The sequence below is a fragment of the Nycticebus coucang genome, chromosome 18, assembly GCF_027406575.1.
Source record: "Nycticebus coucang isolate mNycCou1 chromosome 18, mNycCou1.pri, whole genome shotgun sequence".
Taxonomy (NCBI): Eukaryota; Metazoa; Chordata; class Mammalia; order Primates; family Lorisidae; genus Nycticebus; species Nycticebus coucang.
In genome coordinates, this window is record NC_069797.1 from 44,435,154 (window position 1) to 44,458,054 (window position 22,901).

Here is a 22,901-nt window from a genome sequence, read left to right on the forward strand (position 1 = left end):
GTCTTTGTAGCTTCTGCTCCAAACTGTCTCTCCAGGAACCAGTGACCAGGAAAGACCACTGGGCTCCTCTGAAAAAGACCTCTCCCCTCCCTTTCCCTTGCCAGGTGCCAGCAGCTCCTCTCCGGAGATGACGTGACCCCATGGGGGCAGCCAGAGAGCAACACTGGCCCCCATCTGAAGGGCCCAGCTGCAGCCAGAGAGATGGTGCTTGAGATCTAAGGCCTAGTGGTCTTCCGGCCACAGTCCAGCACAGTCACTGCCATTTTCCTTGGGACTTACAGCTTCAGAGTTGCCATCCTGCGAGATCAGAGGAAGGATCTGGAACTAGAGGCAGCAGCCAATCACAGCCCCTTTCGTAGTCAAGCTTCCCTATGGGCAATGAGCGGAAATGCAGGGAAATGACCCCTCTTCTGAAAAAGAAATCCAGAAAACTGGCAGAAAGTTAAGAGTATGGGAAAGGGCAAGATGACCCCTACCAGATGCTCTGGTCTCCGCCCCCTTCCCCATCTCTCCTGCTGCAGACTCTGCCCGCCCCCCCAGCCCCCATTCTCTCCCTGGCCTCCTGCACCTTGGCCTCCCCCCAACCCCCTGCTGCCGACTCTCCGCACACCCCCTACCCACAGTGCCCGTGGAGATCCCAGGGCCCTTACGAGCACCCTCTGTCAGGGCTGCCTGGCCCCTGCAGCCTCTTCTTCACCCGGCAGGGATGGGGCGGGTGGTCACCCCAGAGCTGGAGGAGTTGGGCTAGGCAGGATTTTTAGTTTGGCAGAGGATAAAGCCAGTTCCGGAGTAATGCCACAGTGTGGGCCCACAGGGACTCCTGCTCCCAGCTGGACTGGAAGTCAAGCCGACCTACAGGGTGGCAGCGGCGGGTTCTGGAGTAACCCTTGGGGAAGGTGGAGGGCGCGAGAGCAAGGAGAGGGGGCTGTCCGCTTGGGTGGGAGTGCCTGGAGCAGAAGGGCTTGCTGGGTGCCCTTTGAAGAGCGAGGTGCTCTGAGGAGGAAAACTCCTCCGACTCTACGAACACTAACCCGGCACCAACCACTGCCAAGGGCGAGGAGGCCGCTGCGCCTCTCGGCCCCGCCCTCGCCTGGGAGCGCGCGGGCCCTGCCCGAGGGCTGGGCAGCCGGCTGGGCTTGGGAGTGGGATCGGCCCTGGCGAGGCCCCGGTGGCCCCGAGTGAGTGAGGCCGTGGTGCAGGCGAGGCGGTGACCTCACCTCGTCTGCCCCCTCTTGTCCCCGCCCCAACTCCCCAGAGCCGGGACGCGCCGCCGCCGCGGAGCGCGACCAAGTTTGGAAGCGCGCGCGGGGCTGGGGACGCTGGCCCTCCGCTGCTCCCCGCGGCCAGGCTGTGGTCGGTGGAGGGAGGGAGAGGTCCCCAAGGAGCCCCCCGGGCCTCCCGCCCGAGCTCCAGAGGGGGCCGTGGCCCCGATCGCGCCTCCCCGGCGCAAGGCGGGGGAGCCCCAGCCTCACGTCTGTGTGTGTTGCTTTGTTAAAATTCCCCTCCTGTGTGTGGGTTTTTTCTTGGAGCTGTTTCATAGGAATTCCTGTAATAAAGACTTGGTGTTCTCTTGGTGCTCTGATGTGGTGGGCGGCACGGGCTGGACCCCTCCCTCGTTCTCCTTTCTCGCCTGGGGCAGGATTTGGCCCCTGGAGCCCCGCGTAGTCGCATCCACTGGCCGCACCCATTAGCCCGCAGCCAATCTAGAGCCAAAAGAGCGCGGCCCTCTCTGATACACTCACAAAATGACACCTGCTGTTTACATGACAACCTTGCTGACTTGCCAGCCTGTCTAGCACTGTCGCCTTCCTGTTTGCCCCAGGAAAGTGAACTGCTTGTCTGTCTCTAGGCAAAGGAAACACCATGGGGAAAGCCAGTCTGTTGGGAAAACTGGATGGTCACCTCCCTAAATAAACAGCTTCTGGATAAAGGCTCAACTGCAGGCTGCAGGAAATTGTAATCTCAGACTGTAAAGTCTGAGGAATCTCTCAGAAGAGAGCTTCCAGTTCTCCTGTCTCTGACTTCCCCTTCTCTCCAGCTCAGGGACACTACCTCCCACTGTAAGGACAGAGAACTCCCTGCCTAAAGAGAAAGCTGGTACCATTTCCAGACAGGGCAGTTCTCAAAGTTAAAAAATTCTTCCTTGTGTTGAGCCAAAGGGTTTCTGGGCTCGGGTCACTGGGCCAAGGCTGCCCTTCTTCCACCACGCTCAGTGGCCCCTGAGAAACAACAACTGACAAACAACAACTGTCCCTCCACTCCCCTCCTCCAGCGTAGGGCACCAGCCCCGGTCAGACCCAGGTGGGCTTGTAAAGTGACGTTCATGGCATAGTTGATGATGCTCCATTAGGGATCAATAAAGTGATCCTCCAACCCTAGTTCTCCCATGGTGCTACACCAGTAGCTAGTACTGATTGCACAGAATTATCAAGTAGTTTTAAAGAAAACTAGAAAGCCAGTTTTAAAGAAAGTTGCAAAGTCGTTTTAAAGAAAACTAGAAAGAAAAGTAAAACAAGAAAAATCAAGTAGTTTTAAAAAACAATTCTGGTGCTCAGTAGCCCAGGCCAATCACATCAACCATTGTTTTTTTTTTTTTTTAAAAGCTCCCTAGGTAATTCAAATTTGCAGCCAAGTTTGAGGACAGCAGACCAGGCAGACTGTTAGGTGTTTCATATTGGCCCAATTGATCTCCCCCAATATCAGCCACTTAGGGATGACTGTTCAGAGAGGTTAAGTATTTTATTCAAGATCACAGAGCTAGGACATCATGAAGCCAGAATAGGGGGCCCAGAGCTGCCTGATTCTAAAACCTGGAGTGCCTGCTCTACGCCCCTGCGTACCCTGTGAGTGCTCTGTGTACCATCATTGTCACCATCACCTGGGAGATTGTTAGAAATGCAAATATTCAGTCCTCTTTCCGACTCTACGGAACCTGAACCTGGGTACATTTTAACAATCCCTCCAGCTGAATCTTGTACATGTTCAAGTTTGAGCACCGCAGTTCCACAACTTCCCTGCTCCAAGTTTGGTCTGGGGAGTAGCATCATCAGCTATTTTCTGGGAGCTTGTTGGAAACACAGCTCTGGCTCTGCCCCAGACCTACTGAATCAGAAGGTGTATTTTAACAATTCTTCAGGTGACTTGTATGCACATTAAAACTTGAGGAACACTGTTCTAGAACAAGGGTTCTCATACTTCCCAGAGATTCTGACTTAATTGGGTTGGGGTTTTAGCCTGAGAGTCAGATTGCAAAATCTCAGGTAGTTCTAATATGCAGTGAAGACAACCATACACCCTTTTGCTTGTTAGTATAGATGGGGCAGAAGGCAATTACAACCAGAGAGAGAAAAAGAGGGAGAAAGCTTCTCAGGTCTGACAAAAAGTGAAGAATATGAAGCCTCTGTTTGACAATGAGCCCTTGACTCCAGCTGAAGGTGGCTGTAGGACCTGGGAGCAGGGACAGTCTAGACCAGATGATTGTCCCAGCCATCTACCCTCACACACTACTCTCATCTGCTGATGCTGGGCTCCTGTGTCCACAAAATAATACAGCTTTATTATAGCTTCTGCAAAAATGCTGACTCAGGATATCTGGAGTCTCATCCAGCTTGTGCTCTCTCCCCTTTTATGCTTTGGTGACCCGAGGGCTCAGCTCCAACTTGAAAAGAGATTATGGGTCTGGAAAATGCTGTTCCTATAAGGAACTGGCCTAGTTATTATCATACTGGGGTCTCAACCCTCCCTCTGTTCTCTTGAAGCACCTGGCTGGGGGTAGGGGATGGGATTTGGGGAAAAACAAGAGAATTGAAACAAAAGAGGCAAGCACGGTGTGGGATGATGAAGATGGTAGCTCTTTATCAAGGGCTTATCTTGTGCCAGACACTTCTTTACATCCATGTAATGGGTCTTTTACATCCATTATTTTACCTAAATCTCCCAACAATTCTATGAAATCAGTATCATTACTTCCATTTCACACACAAATCAGGAAACTGAGGCACAGAGATGTTGAAGTCCTGACTCTGTATCTACCCTCAGTCAGTGGTAGGACCTGGATTTGAAGCTGGTATCTAAACACTAAGCTGTATGTCGGAGGTGGGGAGGGGGTTGGGTGGGTGATAACCCCAGGACTCCCACGCCGATTCAATTTATGGAGCACAAAAAGGACCCTCTTGCTCAAAAACATCTCCAGAGTGATCCGTTCTGTGATCCAACAGAGTACTGGAAGTCCTCCCATTAGAATGCTTTATCTGGTTTTAAAAACAATCTCTTAGCCTTTCCATTAAATGGCAAATATGCTATTGAGAGAGAAGCACATGAACTCCTTATGGCCATTATCACAGCATAGATTAATTTGTTGGATTAGCGGGCTGTGCCAGCTGGAGGAAGAGTTGGAAATTTCTGGTGACCTGGTGAGGGAGGGGGCGGCTGAAAGGGGGGGCTGTGTGTATCTACTGCCACCTGGCGGTCATCTTGCAGAAGTGGCAGTCGCTGGCCACTTAGAGACCTAGCACCATTTCCCCAGAAGGAAAACGTGAGCACCTGTTTGGCCTGAGGCCAAACAGAAGAGAATTTACTCTGTTCACGTGCTCATATGTTTTGTAGCATTTGCAAGACAAAGATACTTTTACTTTTTTCTTAAAAGAGTCACTAAGATTATATAAGTTTCAGGCCCCCCAAAACCAGCATCTATCTTGCCTGGAGAGCTGAGGCCTGGAGTTGGGTGTCCTTTCTGGAGAGTAAAGAGTCACAATTCTTTTTTTTTTTTTTTGTAGAGACAGTTTTACTTTATTGCCCACAGTAGAGTCCTGTGACATCACACAGCTCACAGCAACCTCCAATTCCTGGGCTTAAGCGATTCTCTTGCCTCAGCCTCTGCAGTAGCTGGGATTACAGGCGCCCGCCACAACGCCCGGCTATTTTTTGTTGCAGTTTGGCCAGGACTGGGTTTGAACCCACCACCCTCGGTATAAGGGGCCAGCGCCCTGCCCACTGAGCCACAGACGCTGCCCAAGAGTCACAATTCTTAATCAGGCCAAGAGGATTATTCCAGGAACTCTGGGGTGAGGAGGTGTGAAGCTCAGTACAATTCAGCACAAGCCTCTTTGCTATATGACCTTGCTATTCAAAGTGTGATCTGTGGATACAGTGACCAACTGTCCTGGTTTCCCCAAATGCTGACTATTCAAACCGGGGAAGTCCCAAGCAAATCCAGGCGATGTGGACTTCCAGTGCCAGACTAGCAGCATTGGCACGAACCTGGGCACTTGTTAGAAATGGAGATGCACACTCAGACCAGTTGGAGACAGACCACATTTTCCACAATCCTCAGGATTGTGTGTACACACTTCACGCGCACACTGAAGATCAAGGTGCTCTGACTTCCCTCACCAGCCACAAAATGTCTGCCTTCAAGGGGTCTCATCTTTGGTGGCTGGCAAAACCCCACAGACTGATTCCAACTGGCCTTCATTTCAATGATACATTTGAAGTACATTGTGTCCTTGGCCATGGTGTTACAGAGCTCCCAGGGCATGTGGACATAAAGTATTTATTTTACCTCTTCCAGAACTGGGTTCACCTTGGGGAGCAAGCCCCTGTTTAGTTTGCGTGGGAAGCCATGTAAAAATGGCTTGCATATTATTAGGTGGGATCTAATTGTAGGACATTGGTGCTCTTACGCATGGAGTAATCAGAAATTATTATCATTATCACTTGTATTCATATACCAGCCACTGTTTGAAGTTTTACCCCATTTTACAGAAGGCCAAGCTGAGGCTCAGAGGATTGTAAAACAGAACTATCCATCAGTAAGGCACAGAGGACAGCCGGAAGTAGAAACAGGGTGCTCTGTGCATGGTGGGGTGGGGAATTACTTTCATTCAACCATAGTGTTCTCCCTATCAGTGGACCTGGGGAAGACCTCAAAGGAAATCTGGGTCTAGAAGGGAGGGAGGGTCAGATGTGGGCAAGCAGCAGAGGGAGGGCTGAGATCACAGAATCCTCATTTGTCCTGACTTGGCTTTATTCACCCATGTTGTTCACTGGAAAACTTTTAAGAGCCAACTAGCTCAGGGCCAAGCAGTAGGCTGGGTGTGGAGGGAAGAGTCTAGTTCCTGTCCTCAAAGAGGGTGAGTTAGACAGACGCAGACAAATAAACAGAGTTGTAACACAAAGGGGGCTGTGAAAGACAGACACAGGCTCCTGAAGGGAGAGAGCAGGTCGGGGTACTCACTCTCTGGGGGGCTGGAAAGCTTCCCCACTGAACTGACTCTTGACAGGAAGCCTAGCAGGGTGTCCAAAGGAGAGTTCTTGCCAGGAGAGGCAGCACAGCCCAAGCCCCTGAAGGAAGAGAAAGCTCTCTGCCTCCTCCTGGAAGCCTGCCCTCCTGCTCTACAAGCTTGTCCTGAGACTCAGTAGACCTACATTTCTTATATTGGCTATTGAATACATTCTTTTGCTTTCCCCCTTCTAAACGAACTGCTCCCTCATCCTGGCTCTCTGCCATAGGTGAGTAGCAGTGTTCGTGATTTCACCAATATGCCGGGATTTTCACTTATCAAAGCTGTTCCACTATTGGGGATGTGCTTCCTCTTTGTCTGACAACCTTTGTGGTACTGTTTAAATAAGGGCACCACTTACAAAGCTGTGGGCAGAGCATAGGGAAGCCACAGGCGATGGCCTAGACCCATGGCTAGTAAGAAAGAGGGACAGTTTGTTGATTGTGTCTAGGCCTGAAGGGGCAAGGGAGGGGTGATGACTGGAGAGAGCTGTGTGAAGAGCTCCTGCAAGAGCTGTGACTTTATATGCCAGGACTGACTAAGGAGGGAGCCAGGGAGATAGACTGAATTCACTCTCCTCCTTCCTTCAAGTCCCCAGCTGGAGTCCACCTGGATGCAGAGGGCAGGGGGCTGGGGGATACCTCCTGCAGAAGTCAGCCTCCTGTGGGACAGATCAGGGTGAAGGATGGCACAGAGTGGATATAGAGCTGCGTGGGCAAAGGGGAGTTACTTAGTGCTTATTGATCAGTGCTATGGGCTGAACAGTGTCTCCCTCAAACTCATATGTTGAAGTCCTACCCCTCACCTCCGAATGTAACTATATTTGGACGTATGGTCTTTAAAGAGGTAATTACATTAAAATGCAGTCATTATGGTGGACCCTAAGCCAAGATGACGTGTATCCACATAGGAAGAGATTAAGACACAGACCTTCCCACACAGAGGAAAGACCATGTGGAGGCACAGGGAGAAGATAGCCATCTGCAAGGCAAGGAGAGAGGCCTCCAAAGAAACTAACCCTAGAGACACTTTGACCTTGGACTGCCAATGACCAGGACTTGCCAAAATTGTGAGAGAATAAACTTCTGTTGTTTAAGCCACCCAGTCTGTGATTTGGGTATTGTTATGGCAGCCCTAGCAAACTTAATACAATCAATAAGCGATTCAGTATATAAAATATCATTTATATATTTGCCTCTCTCTCTCCCCTATTAGACTGTTGGATTCCCTGAGACTCAGTACAATCAAATAGGTGCTTAAATGTTTGTGAAATGAATAGATCATTTAATGAGAAAATGCTGCAATTCAAATCCAAATCCAAATGGTGGCTGTTGCTGGATTATACAACACAACAGCAAAAGGGATGCTGTAAAAGCCTCAGATTGGTTGCTCACGAGCACTCATTATGTGCTGGGTACTGCGCTTAATGCTTTACACGAATGATCACTTTTACTCTTGCAATAAGCCACAAAAATAGTTGATCTTGCTGTCCAATTTTAACAGTTGGGGAAAAGGAGGTTTGAAAGGTTATAAAACTTGCCCAGAGAGATATGATTAGTGGGCACATGTACAATGTGACACAGTGGGACTAAAATGGGGCTGAGTAGTACAGCAGTATATAGTATATAGTATATAGTATAGTATATATAAAGGCCATATACTCTCATGGCCTTTTAGAGAGTTTACAAGTTCCACTTCCTTATCTGTAGGATTGTCAGCACATTCCCTATGGCAGCAGGCAGTTGAACAATTGAATGAGATAATTGAAGTTTCTGGTGCAGTGTATGGCATAAGTGCCTTGCAGCCTTGAAATGTCATGGGGCCAAGTCAAGAAGATGGCTTTGGCCAGGTCTGGTGGCTCACACCTGTAATCTTAGCACTCTGGGAGGCAGAGGCAGGAGGATTGCTTGAGGCTGGAAGTTCAAGACCAGCTTGAGCGAGAGCAAGAATTCCCATGTCCACAAAGAAAAGAAAAATTAGCCAGGTGTGGTGACATGTGCCTGTAGTCTCAGCTACTTGGGAGGCTGAGGCAAGAGGATTGTTTGAGCCTAGGAGTTCAAGGATGCAGTGAGCTATGATGAGGCCACTGTACTCCAGCTTGGGTGACAGAGCAAAACTCTGTCCCTCCCCCAAAAGACAGCTTCATCGTTCATTCCACCTTTCCCCTGCTGCCCAACAGTTACCTCCTGCATTACGAATGAAAGCTTGGGTACGTACTTCCTCCTCCGGCACAGAGGGCTCCCAATCACACTCCCACGTTCCAAGGTCTCCTCATGCTGCCTACCGACATTCTCTTCTTTTAGTCACAAAAACATTAAATATAGGGCTGGAAAGGAAAACTTCAAAGGCTCAGAAGAGGAAGGGACCACTCCAAGATGATTTTGAGTTAAAATTCCTGCCTTGCAATTCCTCTCTTACTGAGGATTTGGGTCTTTGGCTCCCCTCCCTGATCTTGGAATACATCCTTTTTATTCTTTAGCAGTAATCAGTGTGCTAATCTAGGGATGCAGGCCCTGGTGAGAGAAGAGAAGTGTGTTTGTATCTGGGTTGGCAGATAGCTCAGGCATGGACAGAATTAGAAAGTTGTTAGGAGGCCTGGGAAGACTATATTTAGCTGGGAGCATGTTTGCTCTCCCCAGAGCAAGGCCTTTCAGACTTCCCCAAGACTAGGAGACTTCAGCCTTCACACTTGGCCCTGGGGCCACACTTGTGCTCTCTCTTATCTGTTCCAGAGGACCCTTAGGCAGCAGTGAAACCCACTTCAGTTTAATCCCTGGGCCCCAAATCACTGTTCCTTGCCGCTGGAGCCTGGAGCTCAGCGGCCTCCAGCTTTAGGCATAGTTTAGGAGGCATCCTGGGGCCTGGAAGCCTGGCTCTTTCTGTTGCCTATCTGACAAATTACTTAACCTCCTGCGGCCTTACTTTTTCATCCATATGGGGATAATAATAGCTACCTTGTGGGAAGGTGTGTGGATCAGTGAGATAACACAAAGTAGTAATTGCTCATCATCAAACAGTCCCTTCCTCCTACTCACTAGCCTCTCTTAAGAGTGGGAGGACTCTGGGATGATTTCATGTGCTATAATGGGTTCCTAGGAGACACTGTGTATATGTGATTCAAAACACTCATTGTATTAAAAATACAAATATGAATACAAACTCTTTACAAATCAAACTCCAAGGCATATTTAGGGCCAGAAAAATATTCCCGCTTCCCAGCCTGCAGTTTCACTCCTGGAGATCCAACATTCACAGCCCGTGTGTCCTTCTGCACAGTTTCTAATCTCATACAAACACAAACACATACAGAGGTGATTTGTTTGTTTGCTCTAAAAGGTTGGAATCTCACTAACAGTGTTTCTCTGTAACTTCCTTTTTCATTTAACTGTGGGTTTGTGGACATTAATCTAGGTAAGTTCATATAGATCTAGTTCATTCATTTTTTTAAAAAATTAAATCATAGCTGTGTACCTTAATGCAATTGTGGAGTACAATGTGCTGGTGTTATATACAATTTGAAATATTTTCATTAAACTGGTTAACATAGCCTTCACTAGTTCATTCATTTTAATAGCTGTGTAGAACTCCATAGAATGTAAAAATCATAATTCCAGGCCTTTGCCACCACAAATAATGCGGCAACCATGATCCGTGCACCAATAATGTCATTAAATTATGCTTTAATTTCTATGGGGTACTTCCTCCAAAGGCTAACAACCGAGTCAAAGGGTATGCTATGCAAGTACATGCAGAGTGTATATATGTGTGTGTGTGTGTGTGTATACTTCAACACTCAGGGGGATTTCTTCCCCAATCGTTGTTAAGGGATCTGTTTGCTCCTAACACTTTCACTTTTCAAGCTCCTAGGAGGTGTTAGCTAGCCAGGGTTCAGCAGAGGAAACACCAGTTGCAGCAGTTATCCCTGTTAGTGTGGGTGTAGGTGGCATTCTGGAGACAAAGGGCGTAGTAGGGAGAACTACACAGCTGGAGGCAGAGGACCGAGGTCCAGGGTCTAGCAGAGGTCCTCAAACTTTTTAAACAGGGGGCCAGTTCACGGTCCCTCAGGCCGTTGGAGGGCCAGACTATAGTTAAAAAAAAAAAAAAAAAAGAACAAATTCCTATACACACTGCCCATATCTTATTTTGAAGTAAAAAAACAAAACGGGAACAAGTACAATCACACCGCCTCATGTGGCCCGCGGGCCGTAGTTTGAGGACCCCCGTGACCGGGTTTTCTTCTGTGCTGTATGCCTCTGACCAAGATTAAGCTCGGTCTGGGCCTAGAACTGGTGATCCCAAATCCCTGCCTTTATTATGCCCTTGGTTTGGCTCCCTCAGAACGGCAGGATGCGCCTCGTTCTTCCCAAACACATTCCCTTTGCGCAGCCCAAACTTCTCGAAAGAAGTTGGCTCCCTAAAACCAGAAAGAGTAAAGAGCCGCCACGCTTAATCCCTTGCCTAGATCGGTCATTTATTGCTTCTGCCCGGCTTTTGCTGGCTCCCTCCCTTTTGGATCGGCTATCGAGTGCTCCTGTCTGAACCTGGCAAGCAGCCTGAGAGCGTGCCAGTTCGGCCTACCGTTTGCTTCTGCCTGTTCCGCTCTCCCGGTGGGCTGCGGTGGAAGCCCAGCGATCCTCGGCTCGGTCCGCAACTTATCCTCCCTCTACTTGCCGTTCCTACTTCCGGTTCCGGTAGCGGCCAGTCACGATCTGTCCTACGCGCTGGCCATGGCTGGCAGCCGCCTGGAAACCGTGGGGAGCGTCTTCTCGCGGTGTGTGCTCGGAGCCGGGGGTGGGCTGAGTGGGTCTGCTGTAGGCGGCGGTTCTCAGCGGGCCGCGCTCTTCCCTGGGTGGGCCCGAGTAGGGCGAGGCGTTCTGCAGAATGCGGGTGTCTGAGCCGGCTGGAGCCTTCTCTCGCGCTCTCTCTCCTGGCTCCGAGCAGTCATGCGTGATGTCTCCTTGAAATTCTTATCTTTCACGTTAAAGATTGCACCCCCACCCCAAGTGGGGTCTCTAGGAAGAGGAAGAGAGGAAAAGCCCGATGGGCAGAATGGACCGTCCTTTCATTTTTCGTGACCAAACCGGGGTGGGACGAACAGAAGTATAAGGCCGAGGGTCTTAACCCTGAGCATTGTTAGGTTGGTTTGGGATATGGAACGATTTTCCCTGTAGTTGGGGAGCACCCCTGGTTCTCCCTTCAACCTCGTTTTACGTTGTGGACTGCGCGATACCTTCGGTGATTCAGGGTGTTGGAACTGATCGGCCTTCGTTCTGTTTTTCTGTAAGGACGCGGGACCTGATCCGGGCTGGAGTGCTGAAGGAGAAGCCCCTCTGGTACGATGTGTATAACGCCTTTCCCCCGCTGAGGGAGCCTGTCTTCCGAAAGCCCCGCTTGCGTTATGGTAAAACCAAAGCTCCCATCCAGGACATCTGGTACCACGAGGATCGGATCAGAGCGTGAGTATGCAGCAGGTGGCAACAGAACTTAAGAAAAAAAGGTTTAGGTAGCAGTCTCGTAACTTAAATAAGGAGTTGAGTCAGGAGTTGGCGATTCTGTGGCTAGATACACAAAACTTGTGGAGGTCTTATATGTCTAGCCAAATTAGGGAATCAGCACCTCTTCTCCTGTGGAGAGAGACAAAAGTTCTGAGAAGTGGAATCTGGAGCCCCTACAGCTGACAGATCATTGCAGTTGTAGCTACCTGTTTCAGCACGTCTGCTTTGCAAACCTTATCTGATTAATTCACGGGTGTACTCTAACCCTGTAAGGTAGGCATCCTTGTCTGCATTTTATTTAAGCGGACTAGGAGGTGCAAGGAAGTTAACTTCTTGTGGTTACAGGAGGGTGGCAGATAAGGGAATCACATCTCTGACTCCAAGTTTATGTTGGTTATTTTGCCTGCCTTTTCGAGGAGTAGAGGTAGGAGGAACATGTTCTATGGATCTAGCAGTGGGGATCTTTGGAGCCACTTAGAAGAATGCTTAAAAATACAAGAGATTTAAAAACAGTCATCACGAGGACTTTGAGGGAAAGTACTTGCAGTCTTTATTTCTTTAGCATCTCTTTCCTCTTTTATTGTAAAAGTAATGTATACTCATTGTGGAAAATTTAGAAACAAAGGAAATTCACTAAGAAGAAAACACAAATTACCCATAAGGCCACCATCTAGATCGAGATCAGAGTTTGTAGGCAAGTCCTGCTATATGACATTGAGTAAATAATTACCCCACGTTAAGCTCCAGTTTCTACACAAAGTATAATAATCGTACTTTATAGAGTTGTAAAGATTTAATAAGGTAGCACACAAAGTTTTTAGTTTAGTGCCTGGCACAAAGTAAGCTTTCAATAAATGTTAACTATTATTGCTGTTATTTTATTTATTTATTTATTTATTTTTGCAGTTTTTGGCCAGGGCTGGGTTTGAACCCGCCACCTCCGGCATATGGGGACAGCACCCTACTCCTTTGAGCCACAGGCGCTGCCCTATTTGTTTTTTTTTTTTTTTGAGACAGAGTCTTACTATGTTGCCCTCAGTAAAGTGCTGTAGTGTCACAGCTCACAGCAACCTTAAACTCTTGGCCTTAAGCAATTATCTTGCCTCAGCGACCCAAGTAGCTGGGACAACAGGCGCCTGCCATAACGCCTGGCTATTTTTTTGTTGCAGTTGTCATTGTTGTTTAGCTGGCCCGGGCCTGGTTCGAACCCACCAGCTGCGGTGCATGTGGCTGGCACTGTAACCACTGTGCTGTGGATGCCGAACTCTATTATTGTTGTCATTAACATTTGGGTGTGTTTCCTTAACATTCTTTTCTGTGTTTATGTGTGTATATACATTTAATTGTAACATAATGCAAATAGTTTGTGTCCTATTTTTTTGAGACAGAGTCTCACTGTGTCACCCTCGGTAAAGTGCTGTGGTGTTACAGCTCATAGCAACCTCAAACTCTTGGGCTCAAGTGATCCTCTGGCCTCGCCCTCCTGAGTAGCTGGGACTATAGGCACCTGGCATAATACTCAGCTATTTTTAGAGATGGGGTCTCATTCTTGCTCAGACTGGTCTTAAACTCCTGAGCTCAGGCAGTCCACCTGCTTTGGCTTCCCAGAGTGCTCAAATTACAGGGGTAGCCACTGAGTCTGACCTGTGTCCTTTTTTCTGCTTATCATTGTGAGTACATTGCTCTCTTATGAATGTTGTATATTTAACTATTTCCCTAGTGTTGGACATTTTGGTGCTTATATAATATTAGCTATTATAAATAGTAATTTTTTGATGTATATCTTCCTCTGTAACACTGATTATTTCCTTAGGGTGAATTTCTACTACTAGAATTGGTTAGGTTATATGGTATGAACATTTTTTTTTTTTAAACATCTGTTTTTTAAAGTCTTTTTTTTTTTTTTTTTTTTTTTGAGCCGGGGCTGGGTTTGAACCCACCACCTCCGGCATATGGGACCGGCACCCTACTCCTTGAGCCACAGGCGCCGCCCGGTATGAACATTTTTAATGCTGTTGCTGTACTTACCTAATTTGTTTCAAAAAGTTGTTTTAGTTTATACTTTGATTAGCAGTTACTGAGAGTTCTTTATCCTTGTCAGCATTAATAGGGATTAATTTTTTCTGACCTAGATAGTTTAAAAAATACACATAGTGCCTAGAGTTTTTAATTTTTCTTTCTTTGATTAGTAGGAAGTTTCTTTGTTTTTATGTTTATTGATTATGTGAATTTATTTTTGAAATATCCATGGTCTTTACCTGTTTTAATAATTGTTAGTATTTATCAGTAAGAGTTCTTTTTTTTTTTTTTTTGCCCGGGCTGGGTTTGAACCCACCACCTCCCGTATATGGGGCCAGCACCCTACTCCTTGAGCCACAGGAGCTGCCCAATAAGAGTTCTTAATAGAATTAAAAGTATTAATCCTTTTAGGTACATGGAGATATTTTTCATGTCATTTGCCATTTGTAAAGCATTTTTAATGTATAGAAGCTTATTATTTCATTCCACAAATGTTTTTTGTGGTGCTTTCTATCTGCCAAACACGGTGCTAGACACTGTGCTGGGGCATTTTATGTATTCCAGTCTCCTGATTTTTTTAGTTTTGTTGTCTATGTTGCCTTTAGGCTTAGAGAGTTTAGGAAGGTCTTTTTCTGTAAACTCAACCGTCTTTTTGTGAGCTACTTTCAAAGTGCAAATCAGGTCTTGAAGCTAGTAGCAGTATTCATTCTTTAATCTCCCTCCCTCTCCAACTTAAATGGCCACAGAAAATGTGCTTCTAATAGTTCCCAGCAACATTCTTTAAAATGTGTTTAAAATTCTCTATTTTCTTTTTTTTTTAGTAAAAACAGAACAGTTCAATGTGACAATCTTTTGGGGGATATTTCTCTGTTATCTCCTAGTGTTAGTGTTTTTCCTTTTGTGTACCCTTCAGGTACACAATACTTTGTTCATATTGTTCATACTTTTGTGTACCCTTCTGGTAAATAATACTTTGTTCTTTTTGCCCTGTTAAGGTGTTAACCTGTCCTTAATAGCTCCGTATGACAGACACCCTTTCTTTATTCAGTAACAAACATTTATTAAGCACTACCAATGGGTCTGCCATTGTCATAGTCATCGCTGTAACTTCAGAGCCTAGTCCAGTGTATGGCACGTAAGTTCCTTATAGTCTTTCAAGTGAAGAAACCAACGGGTTAATTACTGAACAGGTGAACCACAAGGCTAGTAGAGAAGTAGAAAGCGTTATGAGAGAAAATTCCTTGGAGAGGGTTGATGAAGGGCCAAGATGAGGCCTGTTTGGCAAATGACCATCAAAGTTTTATTAGCTCCCTGAAACAACTTCAGGAACAGTGAGTTAGAGACCACTTCTGTGGCCACATTTAGCTTCCCTATATGCACATCTAAGCGTTAAGTAAGTGATAAATCACTCACTTGGAATTTACTGATAAAGTCCTTGGCCTTGATGAATACTAATGTCAGTTAGTTCTTAGTATCTAGAACTTGTATGGTTCTTTTTTCTCAAGTGGTAAGACCAGTGATTGTGCCTAATTGAAGTTAGTATATATCCTTTATTCTTATCACTATTTCTGGACGCAAGAAAATGGAATTTGTTAAGTTCATGTTCTCCATTAGGGCCTACGCACCTTTCATTTGAAGACATTCTCTTTTTTTCCTCCACAGTACTTCTTTGAGGTAGCAGAACAAGTATATTCTTGCTCTACTTGGAAGTTTTCAGGGCAGGACGTGAAATATTTGGGGGGATTAAATACTTTTTAACAAATACCTTTGTGCTCAGATCTACTGCTTGCGCTTGGTTAGGATGTTTTTGTGGTTCATTTATACAATAAAATCGTGTGCTTCTGCTGTGGGAAGCATCAGAACTGGGTGATACGTCACTGGAGAACATGCCGTATTTTACTTGTCCCTCTTCTGGTTAAATTATAATGCTACTAGTGCCAAAATGATAACATCTTGTATTTATATAATTCAACCTATGTCTTTAGAGGCTGAAGCAGGAGCACCGCTTGAGCCCAGGAGTTTGAAACTATAGTAAACTGTGACAGTGTGTGTGAACAGCTGCTGCATTCCAGCATGGGCAACAAAGTGAGACCCTTTCTTTAAAAAAAAAAAAACAAACTTATAACAAAATAAATTCCAAATGTATCAAAATCTAAATGTAAAATAATAACACTACTAGAAGAAAAAATAGAATTTAAAAAATAATCTGAGTGATAAAGACATAAAACCTATAAGCCATGAAATATACATATATATATTTTTTTGTTTGTTTGTTTTTGAGACAGAGTCTCATTGTGTCACCCTCGGTAGAGTACGGTGGTGTCACAGCTCACAGCAACTTCAAACTCTTGGGCTTAAGTGATTCTCTTGCCTCAGCTTCCCCAGTAGCTGGGACTATAGGCGCCCGCCACAATGCCCAGCTATTTTTTCTTTTTTGGTTGCAGTTGTTATTGTTGTTTAGCAGGTCTGGGCGGGCTCGAACCCACCAGCTTTGGTGTATGTGGCCAGTGCCCTACTCACTGAGCTATGGGAAGCAAAAGACAACCAATAAACTGCAAAGATTTTTTAAAAATGTATGACAAAGGACTAATTTTCTATCTATATGGCTATAAAGTTTGCTTATAAATCATTCAGAAAAAGGCCACTGACTTAATTTTGGCTGCTATAACAAATTATCATAGACCAGTTGACTATAAACAATAGAAATTTATTTGTCATAGTTGTGCAGGTTGGGAAGTCTGAGATCAGGGTATTAGCATGGTTGGGTTCTGGTGAGGGCCACTTTTTTTTTTTTTGGAGACAGAGTTTTACTCTGTTGCCCCAGGCTACAATGCCATGGCATCAGGCCTGCTCACAGCAGCCTCAAATTCTGGGGTTCAGGTGATCCTCCTGCCTCAGCCTCCCAAGTAGCTGGGACTATAGGTACCTTCCACAATGCCCAGCTAATTTTTTCTATTTTTTAGTAGAGATGGAGTCTTGCTCTTGCTCAGGCTGATTTCGAACTCCTGAGCTCAACGGATCCACCTGACTCAACCTCCCAGGACACTGGGATTACAGATGTGAGGGCCACTTCCTGATTTCTTACATTGGGGAGAGCAGAGAGAAAGCAAGCTCACCATCTCTGCTTATAAGGGCACTAGTACCATCATGAAAGCTGTTACATTGCAGATGTCAAAACTTGTTCATAAGAAAAACAAAACTGGCCGGCTTGGTGGCTCACGCCTATAATCCTAGCACTCTGGGAGGCTGAGGTGGGTAGATGGGGCTTGAACTCATGAATTCTAGATCAGCCTGAGTAAGAGTGAGACCCCATCTCTACTAAAAGTAGAAAAACTGAGCCAAGAGGATTGCTTAAGCCCAAGTTGGAGGTTGCTGTGAGCTATGATGCCATGGTACTCTACCTAGGGCGACAACTTGAGACTCTGTCTCCCCCCCCCCAAAAAAAAAGGCTACAAAGAGGTATAATTCCTCACTGTTAAATTGGCAAAGATCAAAAAGTAGAAAAATGTAATTCGATCAGGGCATGGGGATAGGCACGCATCTGTTACTGGTGTAAATTGGTGCAGCTGCTTTGGACAGCATTGTGGCAGTTCAGAAGGCTTAATTACATGTGCGTGTACCTGTCAACTAGTACCACTTTTATGAATTTGTTCCTGGCAGTGTACTAGGGAGTATAGATAACAGTGATCCTTGCAGCACTGTCTAGGGTAACAAAGGATGGGAAACAATCTATATGCACTTATTTGAAATGATCTCCAAGAAATATTAAGTAGGAAAGGCAGGATATGGGGAGGGAAAAATGGGGAATGATTGCTTAGTGGGCAGGGGTCCTCAAACTGCGGCCCGCGGGCCACATGACGTGGTTTTATTGTATTTGTTCCCGCTTTGTTTTTTTACTTCAAAATAAGATATGTGCAGTGTGCATAGGAATTTGTTCATAGTTTTTTTTTTAAATTATAGTCTGGCCCTCCAACAGTCTGAGGGACCGTGAATCGGCCCCCTGTTTAAAAAGTTTGAGGACACCTGATATAGGGCCTCCTTTAGGGGGTGACAAAAATGTTTTGGAGGGCAGGTGTAATGCTCATGCCTGTAATCCTAGCGCTTTGGAGGCTGAGGTGGGTGGATTGCCTTGAGCTCAGGAGTTTGAGACCAGCCTGAGCAAAGCAAGACCCTATCTGTACTAAAAATAGAAAAACTAGACTGGTTTTGTGGCGTGGGTGCCTACAGCGCCAGCTGCTTGGGCAGCTCAGGCAAGAAGATTGCTCCAGCCCAGGAGTTTGAAGTTGATGTGAGCTACGATGCCGTAGCACTATACCCAGGGTGACAGAGTGAGATCTGTCCCAAAAAAAAAAAAAAAAAATGTTTTGGCATTAGATAGAGGTGATAGTTGTATAACTTTGTGAATGTGCTAAATGTCACTGATTGTACATTTTAAAATGGTTAACTTCATGATGTGTAAATTTTACTTCAATTTTAAAAGGCAAAATGTAGAGCAAGGTTCACCATTCTTTGGGTTAAAAAATGTGACTAGGAACAGGGGATTATAGTGTATACATGATTGCATATTATTAGAATTTTCCAGATGGATATACCAGAAACTCGTTCTGCTACTGGGAGGGGAACTGGGGAGTTGGGGTGCAGAAGCGGGAGGGAGCATGTCTTTTCACTGACTCTCTTTCTGTACCACTTTATCTGTTTACCATGTATACACATGCAGTATTTATTTGAAAAAACAATTGTCTGTCTTAGGCTAGGTAGATCATGCTATACTTAACTCCTCAGGTCCTAGCAATTACTCTTTCTTCTTTCTTTTTTTTTTTTTAATTAAGTCTTTTGTACATAGATCATAAATACATTTATGCCCATTTCAGTGAGTTGATTATTTGTACAGATTGGAGTGCTTACATCATACTAATCAGCATAGCTTTCATTTCATTTACCCAATTATAGCTTTAGGACATTTGTGTTCTACACATGATAACCAACTTGTACTTGCAATGTGCTCCATAGTTGTGGTCCCCAGTTGCTCTTTATTTCTTTTACTCCATTCTTGGTCACAGCCCATAAACAGAGATTTATATTGTGTTGTTGTATTTTCTAGGAAATTTTATTCAGCCTATGGATCTGGTCAAAAAGCTTTTGATTTGTTCAATCCAAACTTCAAGTCTACCTGTCAACGGTAAGCCATTTTACAAGTCCTGGGTTACTTTTTTTTTTTTTTAAGGATTTAGTTATAAGTTTGAGGAGTTTTGTTGAGATAGATGTTCCCACAAGAAGATCTGTTAAGGGAATATTTGATACTGTATAACAGCATGTCTTGACAACTCTGACATAACATACAGAACTAAGATGTGACTGCTTGGAATTCCAGGTTTGTGGAGAAATACACTGAGCTACAGAAACTTGGAGAAACAGACGAAGAGAAGTTATTTGTGGAAACAGGGAAGGCTTTATTGGCAGAAGGTGTCATTTTAAGACGAATAGGAGAAGCAAGGACTGTGAGTATTTTATCATTAAAATTATTACTAGATTACAGTAAAAGTGTCACAGTATTTGCATATATAACTTACACACATTCTCCTATATGCCTTATAAATCATATCTAAATTCATCATAATACTTAATATAATGTAAACGTTATGTAAATAGTATATGCTGTATTTTTTAAAATGTATATTCTTTTTCTTTTTTAAGAAGTATTTTATTTTAGGGCGGTGCCTGTGGCTCAAAAGAGTAGGGCGCCAGCCCCATATGCCGGAGGTTGTGGGTTCAAACCCAGCCCCGGCCACAAAAAAAAACGTATTTTATTTTAGAGATGGGGTTTCACTCTGTCTCTCAGAATAGATCATAATTCATTGCAGCCTTGAACTCCTTGGCTCAAGCAATCCTTCTATCTCAGCCTCCAAAGTAACTAGGATTATAGGAGCAAGCCACTGTGCCCGGCTAAAATTGGTGTTATTTTTTATTTTTTTTAATTAAAAAAATGATTTCCACCCGTAGTTGGTTGACTCCACATATGTGAAACCTATATGCAGTAGATATACTATTGCCTATTTGTTAGAAGTTAGGCCAAGCACGGTGGCTCATCCCGGTAATCCTAGCACTCTGGGTGCTATTGCAATCCAGTGGATAACCTGAGCTTAAGAGTTTGAGACCAGGCGGCGCCTGTGGCTCAGTGAGTAGGGCGCTGGCCCCATATGCCGAGGGTGGCGGGTTCAGGCCCAGCCCCAGCCAAACTGCAACAAAAAAATAGCCGGGCGTTGTGGCGGGCGCCTGTTGTCCCAGCTGCTCGGGAAACTGAGGCAAGAGAATCGTGTAAGCCCAAGAGTTAGAGGTTGCTGTGAGCTGTGTGAGGCCACGGCACTCTACCCGAGGGCGGTACAGTGAGACTCTGTCTCTACAAAAAAAAAAAAAAAAAAAAAGAGTTTGAGACCAGCCTGAGCAAGCACGAGACCCTCTCTCTACTAAAAATAGAAAAAAACTAGCCAGGAATTGTGGCAGATGCCTATAGTCCAGCTGCTTGGGTGGCTGAGGCGGGAGAATTGCTTGAGCCTGGGAGTTTGAGGTTGCTGTGAGTTGTGATACCACAGCACTCTAGCCAGGGTGACAGAATGAGACTCTGCCTCAAGAAAAAAAAAAAGAGGTTAAAGGGAGGCTTGGTTTTCTTGCCCCAACCTTAGCTCATGTTCTTAAACTCCAGGTCAGATCCTATTAGGCTGGACATACTGTGGCAGTGGCTGCTACTTGGAACAGATGAGTTGTTATTAGGGCTTTTGAAATTGTGGTTCTATAGAAATTTTTATCATGTTTACTATTTGTTATAATAGAATTTGACCTGAGATATTAGTGCTAAATTTTTCACTCAGTAACAGATTGTGCCTAGGCATATGGCTTTAGATAATTAGTTGAGTGAAAATGCTAACATCTGTGTGAAGTACTTACATACTGGGTCTTCTAAGCAACAGGAAGGCAGTCATGTTTCCTGGAAGCCTGAACACACGAATGTCACGCCCCAAACTGCATTGGAAGGAAACCAGCCTCAGAAAGAAGTCCCACAGGACCAGCACTTGGAGGCACCCGAAGAGCAGTCAAAAGGCCTCTCGCAGCCCTGAGAATTGTATACTGTGTATACTGACACCCACACTTACTTGCTAGCTGAATGCCGAGCTATTTTTTTTTTTTTTTTTTTTTTTTTTTTTTTTTTTTTTTTTTTTGTAGAGACAGAGTCTCACTTTATGGCCCTCGGTAGAGTGCCGTGGCATCACACAGCTCACAGCAACCTCCAACTCCCAGGCTTAAGTGATTCTCTTGCCTCAGCCTCCCGAGTAGCTGGGACTACAGGCGCCCACCACAACGCCCGGCTATTTTTTGGTTGCAGTTCAGCCGGGGCCGGGTTTGAACCCGCCACCCTCGGTATATGGGGCCGGCGCCTTACCAACTGAGCCACAGGCGCCGCCCTGCCGAGCTATTTTTAACAGTTGAACTGTGTAAATGTTTCTTAATCTCTAAGGCATGACGTTTGCCTTCTCTTAGTTCTGATTTCTGGGTTGTCATAAAGCTCAGTATCATGGTTCGAAAGAACTAGTCAGGTGAACTTTTATGTTGGGACATTACTAAATAAAGAATTCCCTAGCTGCTTATAAAGTAAATTTACTTTGAAATTGTAAATTACATGAGGAAACCTTTATGAAGGTTGTTTGAATGGGACTCATTCTGAGTAGGCTTGCTGGGGTGTTTGAGTTAGCACGTGGCTGGCTACATTGGATTCCCTGGTATGTATCTCTTCTTTGGATGCATCAGACTTCTGTGTACACGTGGTGTGGTCTCTTGGCTGGCTGTTTGGGTCTGTCCTTTTTGCTGTAGAACTACGAACCTTCAACTTGAGAGGTTAGGCTGACTTGTGCTTTGCAGTAAGAGTGAGGACCTGATACTGCTGTGGGACCAAAGGCCAAGACTATACTTTAATCTTATGGACTAAGATTAAAGACCGAACTCGTGGTGTCTCTGTGGTAACTGGAGTGCCAAGAGGGAGGCGGCTGAGTTGGATGGTGCCCTGACCAGCATCCACCTGACTACCTGGGCCTGGGGTGTGCATGTAAGTCCTTACCAACTGTCCTGCCTTCCTCATTTCCCTGTGTTCTAATAAATACACGAAATATTCCCCAGAGATTGTAGCCTTTGCATTTGTGATCAAGCCATTGGTTTTCCTCTCCTAGTAATAAATAGCTTCAGAAATTTCCTTATTTGAAAACTCGTGTTGCTCTTCTACCTACTTGTTCTTTGTGTACAGCCTCTTCTCTCTCCTGGTGGACTGGGAGGCAGGGCTGGTCCGAGTCTCCCGACTGCATGTAGTATGTGTTCTTGACTCCTTCACGCAGTCAATGAGTACGTGAGGCAAAAGCAGTTCTCAGCCACGCTGCCCCCGCCTGACCTTTATCCTCATGTTTGGGGAATGCCTTGCTTTCAGATAGGCAAGTACATTTCATCTATTCAAAGACATTAGACAACCATGGGTACCAAATATCAGGCCAGACCTGGGGAAGAGGACTTCAGCAGGGGAAGGAGATGGTTCTGTTCTCAGAAGAACAATCAGGTCACTTATTATCTCTCTAAACCTTAAGTTTTTATTTTTATTTTTTTAAGACAGAGTCTCACTTTGTCAACCTGGTAGAGTGCCATGGTGTTGTAGCCCACAGCAACCTCAAACTCTTTGGGCTCAAGCAATTCTCTTGCCTCAGCCTCCCAAGTAGCTGAGACTACAGGTGCCCGCCACAATGACGCTATTTTTTTAGAGATGGGGTCTTGTTCTTGCTCAAGCAGGTCTCGAACCTGTGAGCTCAGGGCAATCCACCTGCTTGGGCCTCCCAGAGTGCTAGGATTACAGGTGTGAGCCACTGCGCCCGGCCGGTTTTGGGGTTTTTAAAGGCAGTTTCTTTGTCACAATGATGAAGACTTTAGAGCTGTTTACCTAATCCTTTAAAAAATGACACATACACATGGTTCAAAATTTAAAGTTAGAAAGCCAGTCTTCTACACACCCCTGTCTGTCAGCCACCCATTTTCCCTCCTCCGAGGGCACCACTTCCTGTGTGGCCTTCCAGAAGTA

The 22,901-nt window shown here is 45.6% G+C and overlaps 2 protein-coding genes across 6 annotated transcripts in view; both read left to right on the forward strand.

Moving 5' to 3' along the window:
- The window catches only part of CUEDC1 (CUE domain containing 1), an 87,102-nt gene extending 85,530 nt beyond the window's left edge, over positions 1 to 1,572 (forward strand). For all 4 annotated transcript variants that reach the window (XM_053567674.1, XM_053567673.1, XM_053567672.1 and 1 more), the window contains one exon: positions 105 to 1,572. The gene's annotated coding sequence lies outside the window, so the exon portion shown is untranslated. The remainder of the gene's footprint in view (positions 1 to 104) is intronic.
- Positions 1,573 to 10,880: 9,308 nt separating this feature from the next.
- MRPS23 (mitochondrial ribosomal protein S23) lies at positions 10,881 to 21,962 on the forward strand. 2 transcript variants are annotated; one of them, XM_053567689.1, is made up of 6 exons: positions 10,881 to 11,052; positions 11,567 to 11,737; positions 18,897 to 18,974; positions 19,167 to 19,293; positions 20,761 to 20,955; positions 21,254 to 21,962. In XM_053567689.1, exons 1-5 carry the CDS (start codon positions 11,009 to 11,011, stop codon positions 20,905 to 20,907), a joined length of 567 nt encoding a protein of 188 aa, XP_053423664.1. In that variant the 5' UTR covers positions 10,881 to 11,008; the 3' UTR covers positions 20,908 to 20,955; positions 21,254 to 21,962. The 2 variants fall into 2 exon arrangements, with proteins under 2 accessions (XP_053423664.1, XP_053423663.1); XM_053567688.1 differs by having other exon boundaries at positions 10,885 to 11,052; positions 20,755 to 20,955.
- The last annotated feature ends 939 nt before the right edge of the window (positions 21,963 to 22,901 follow it).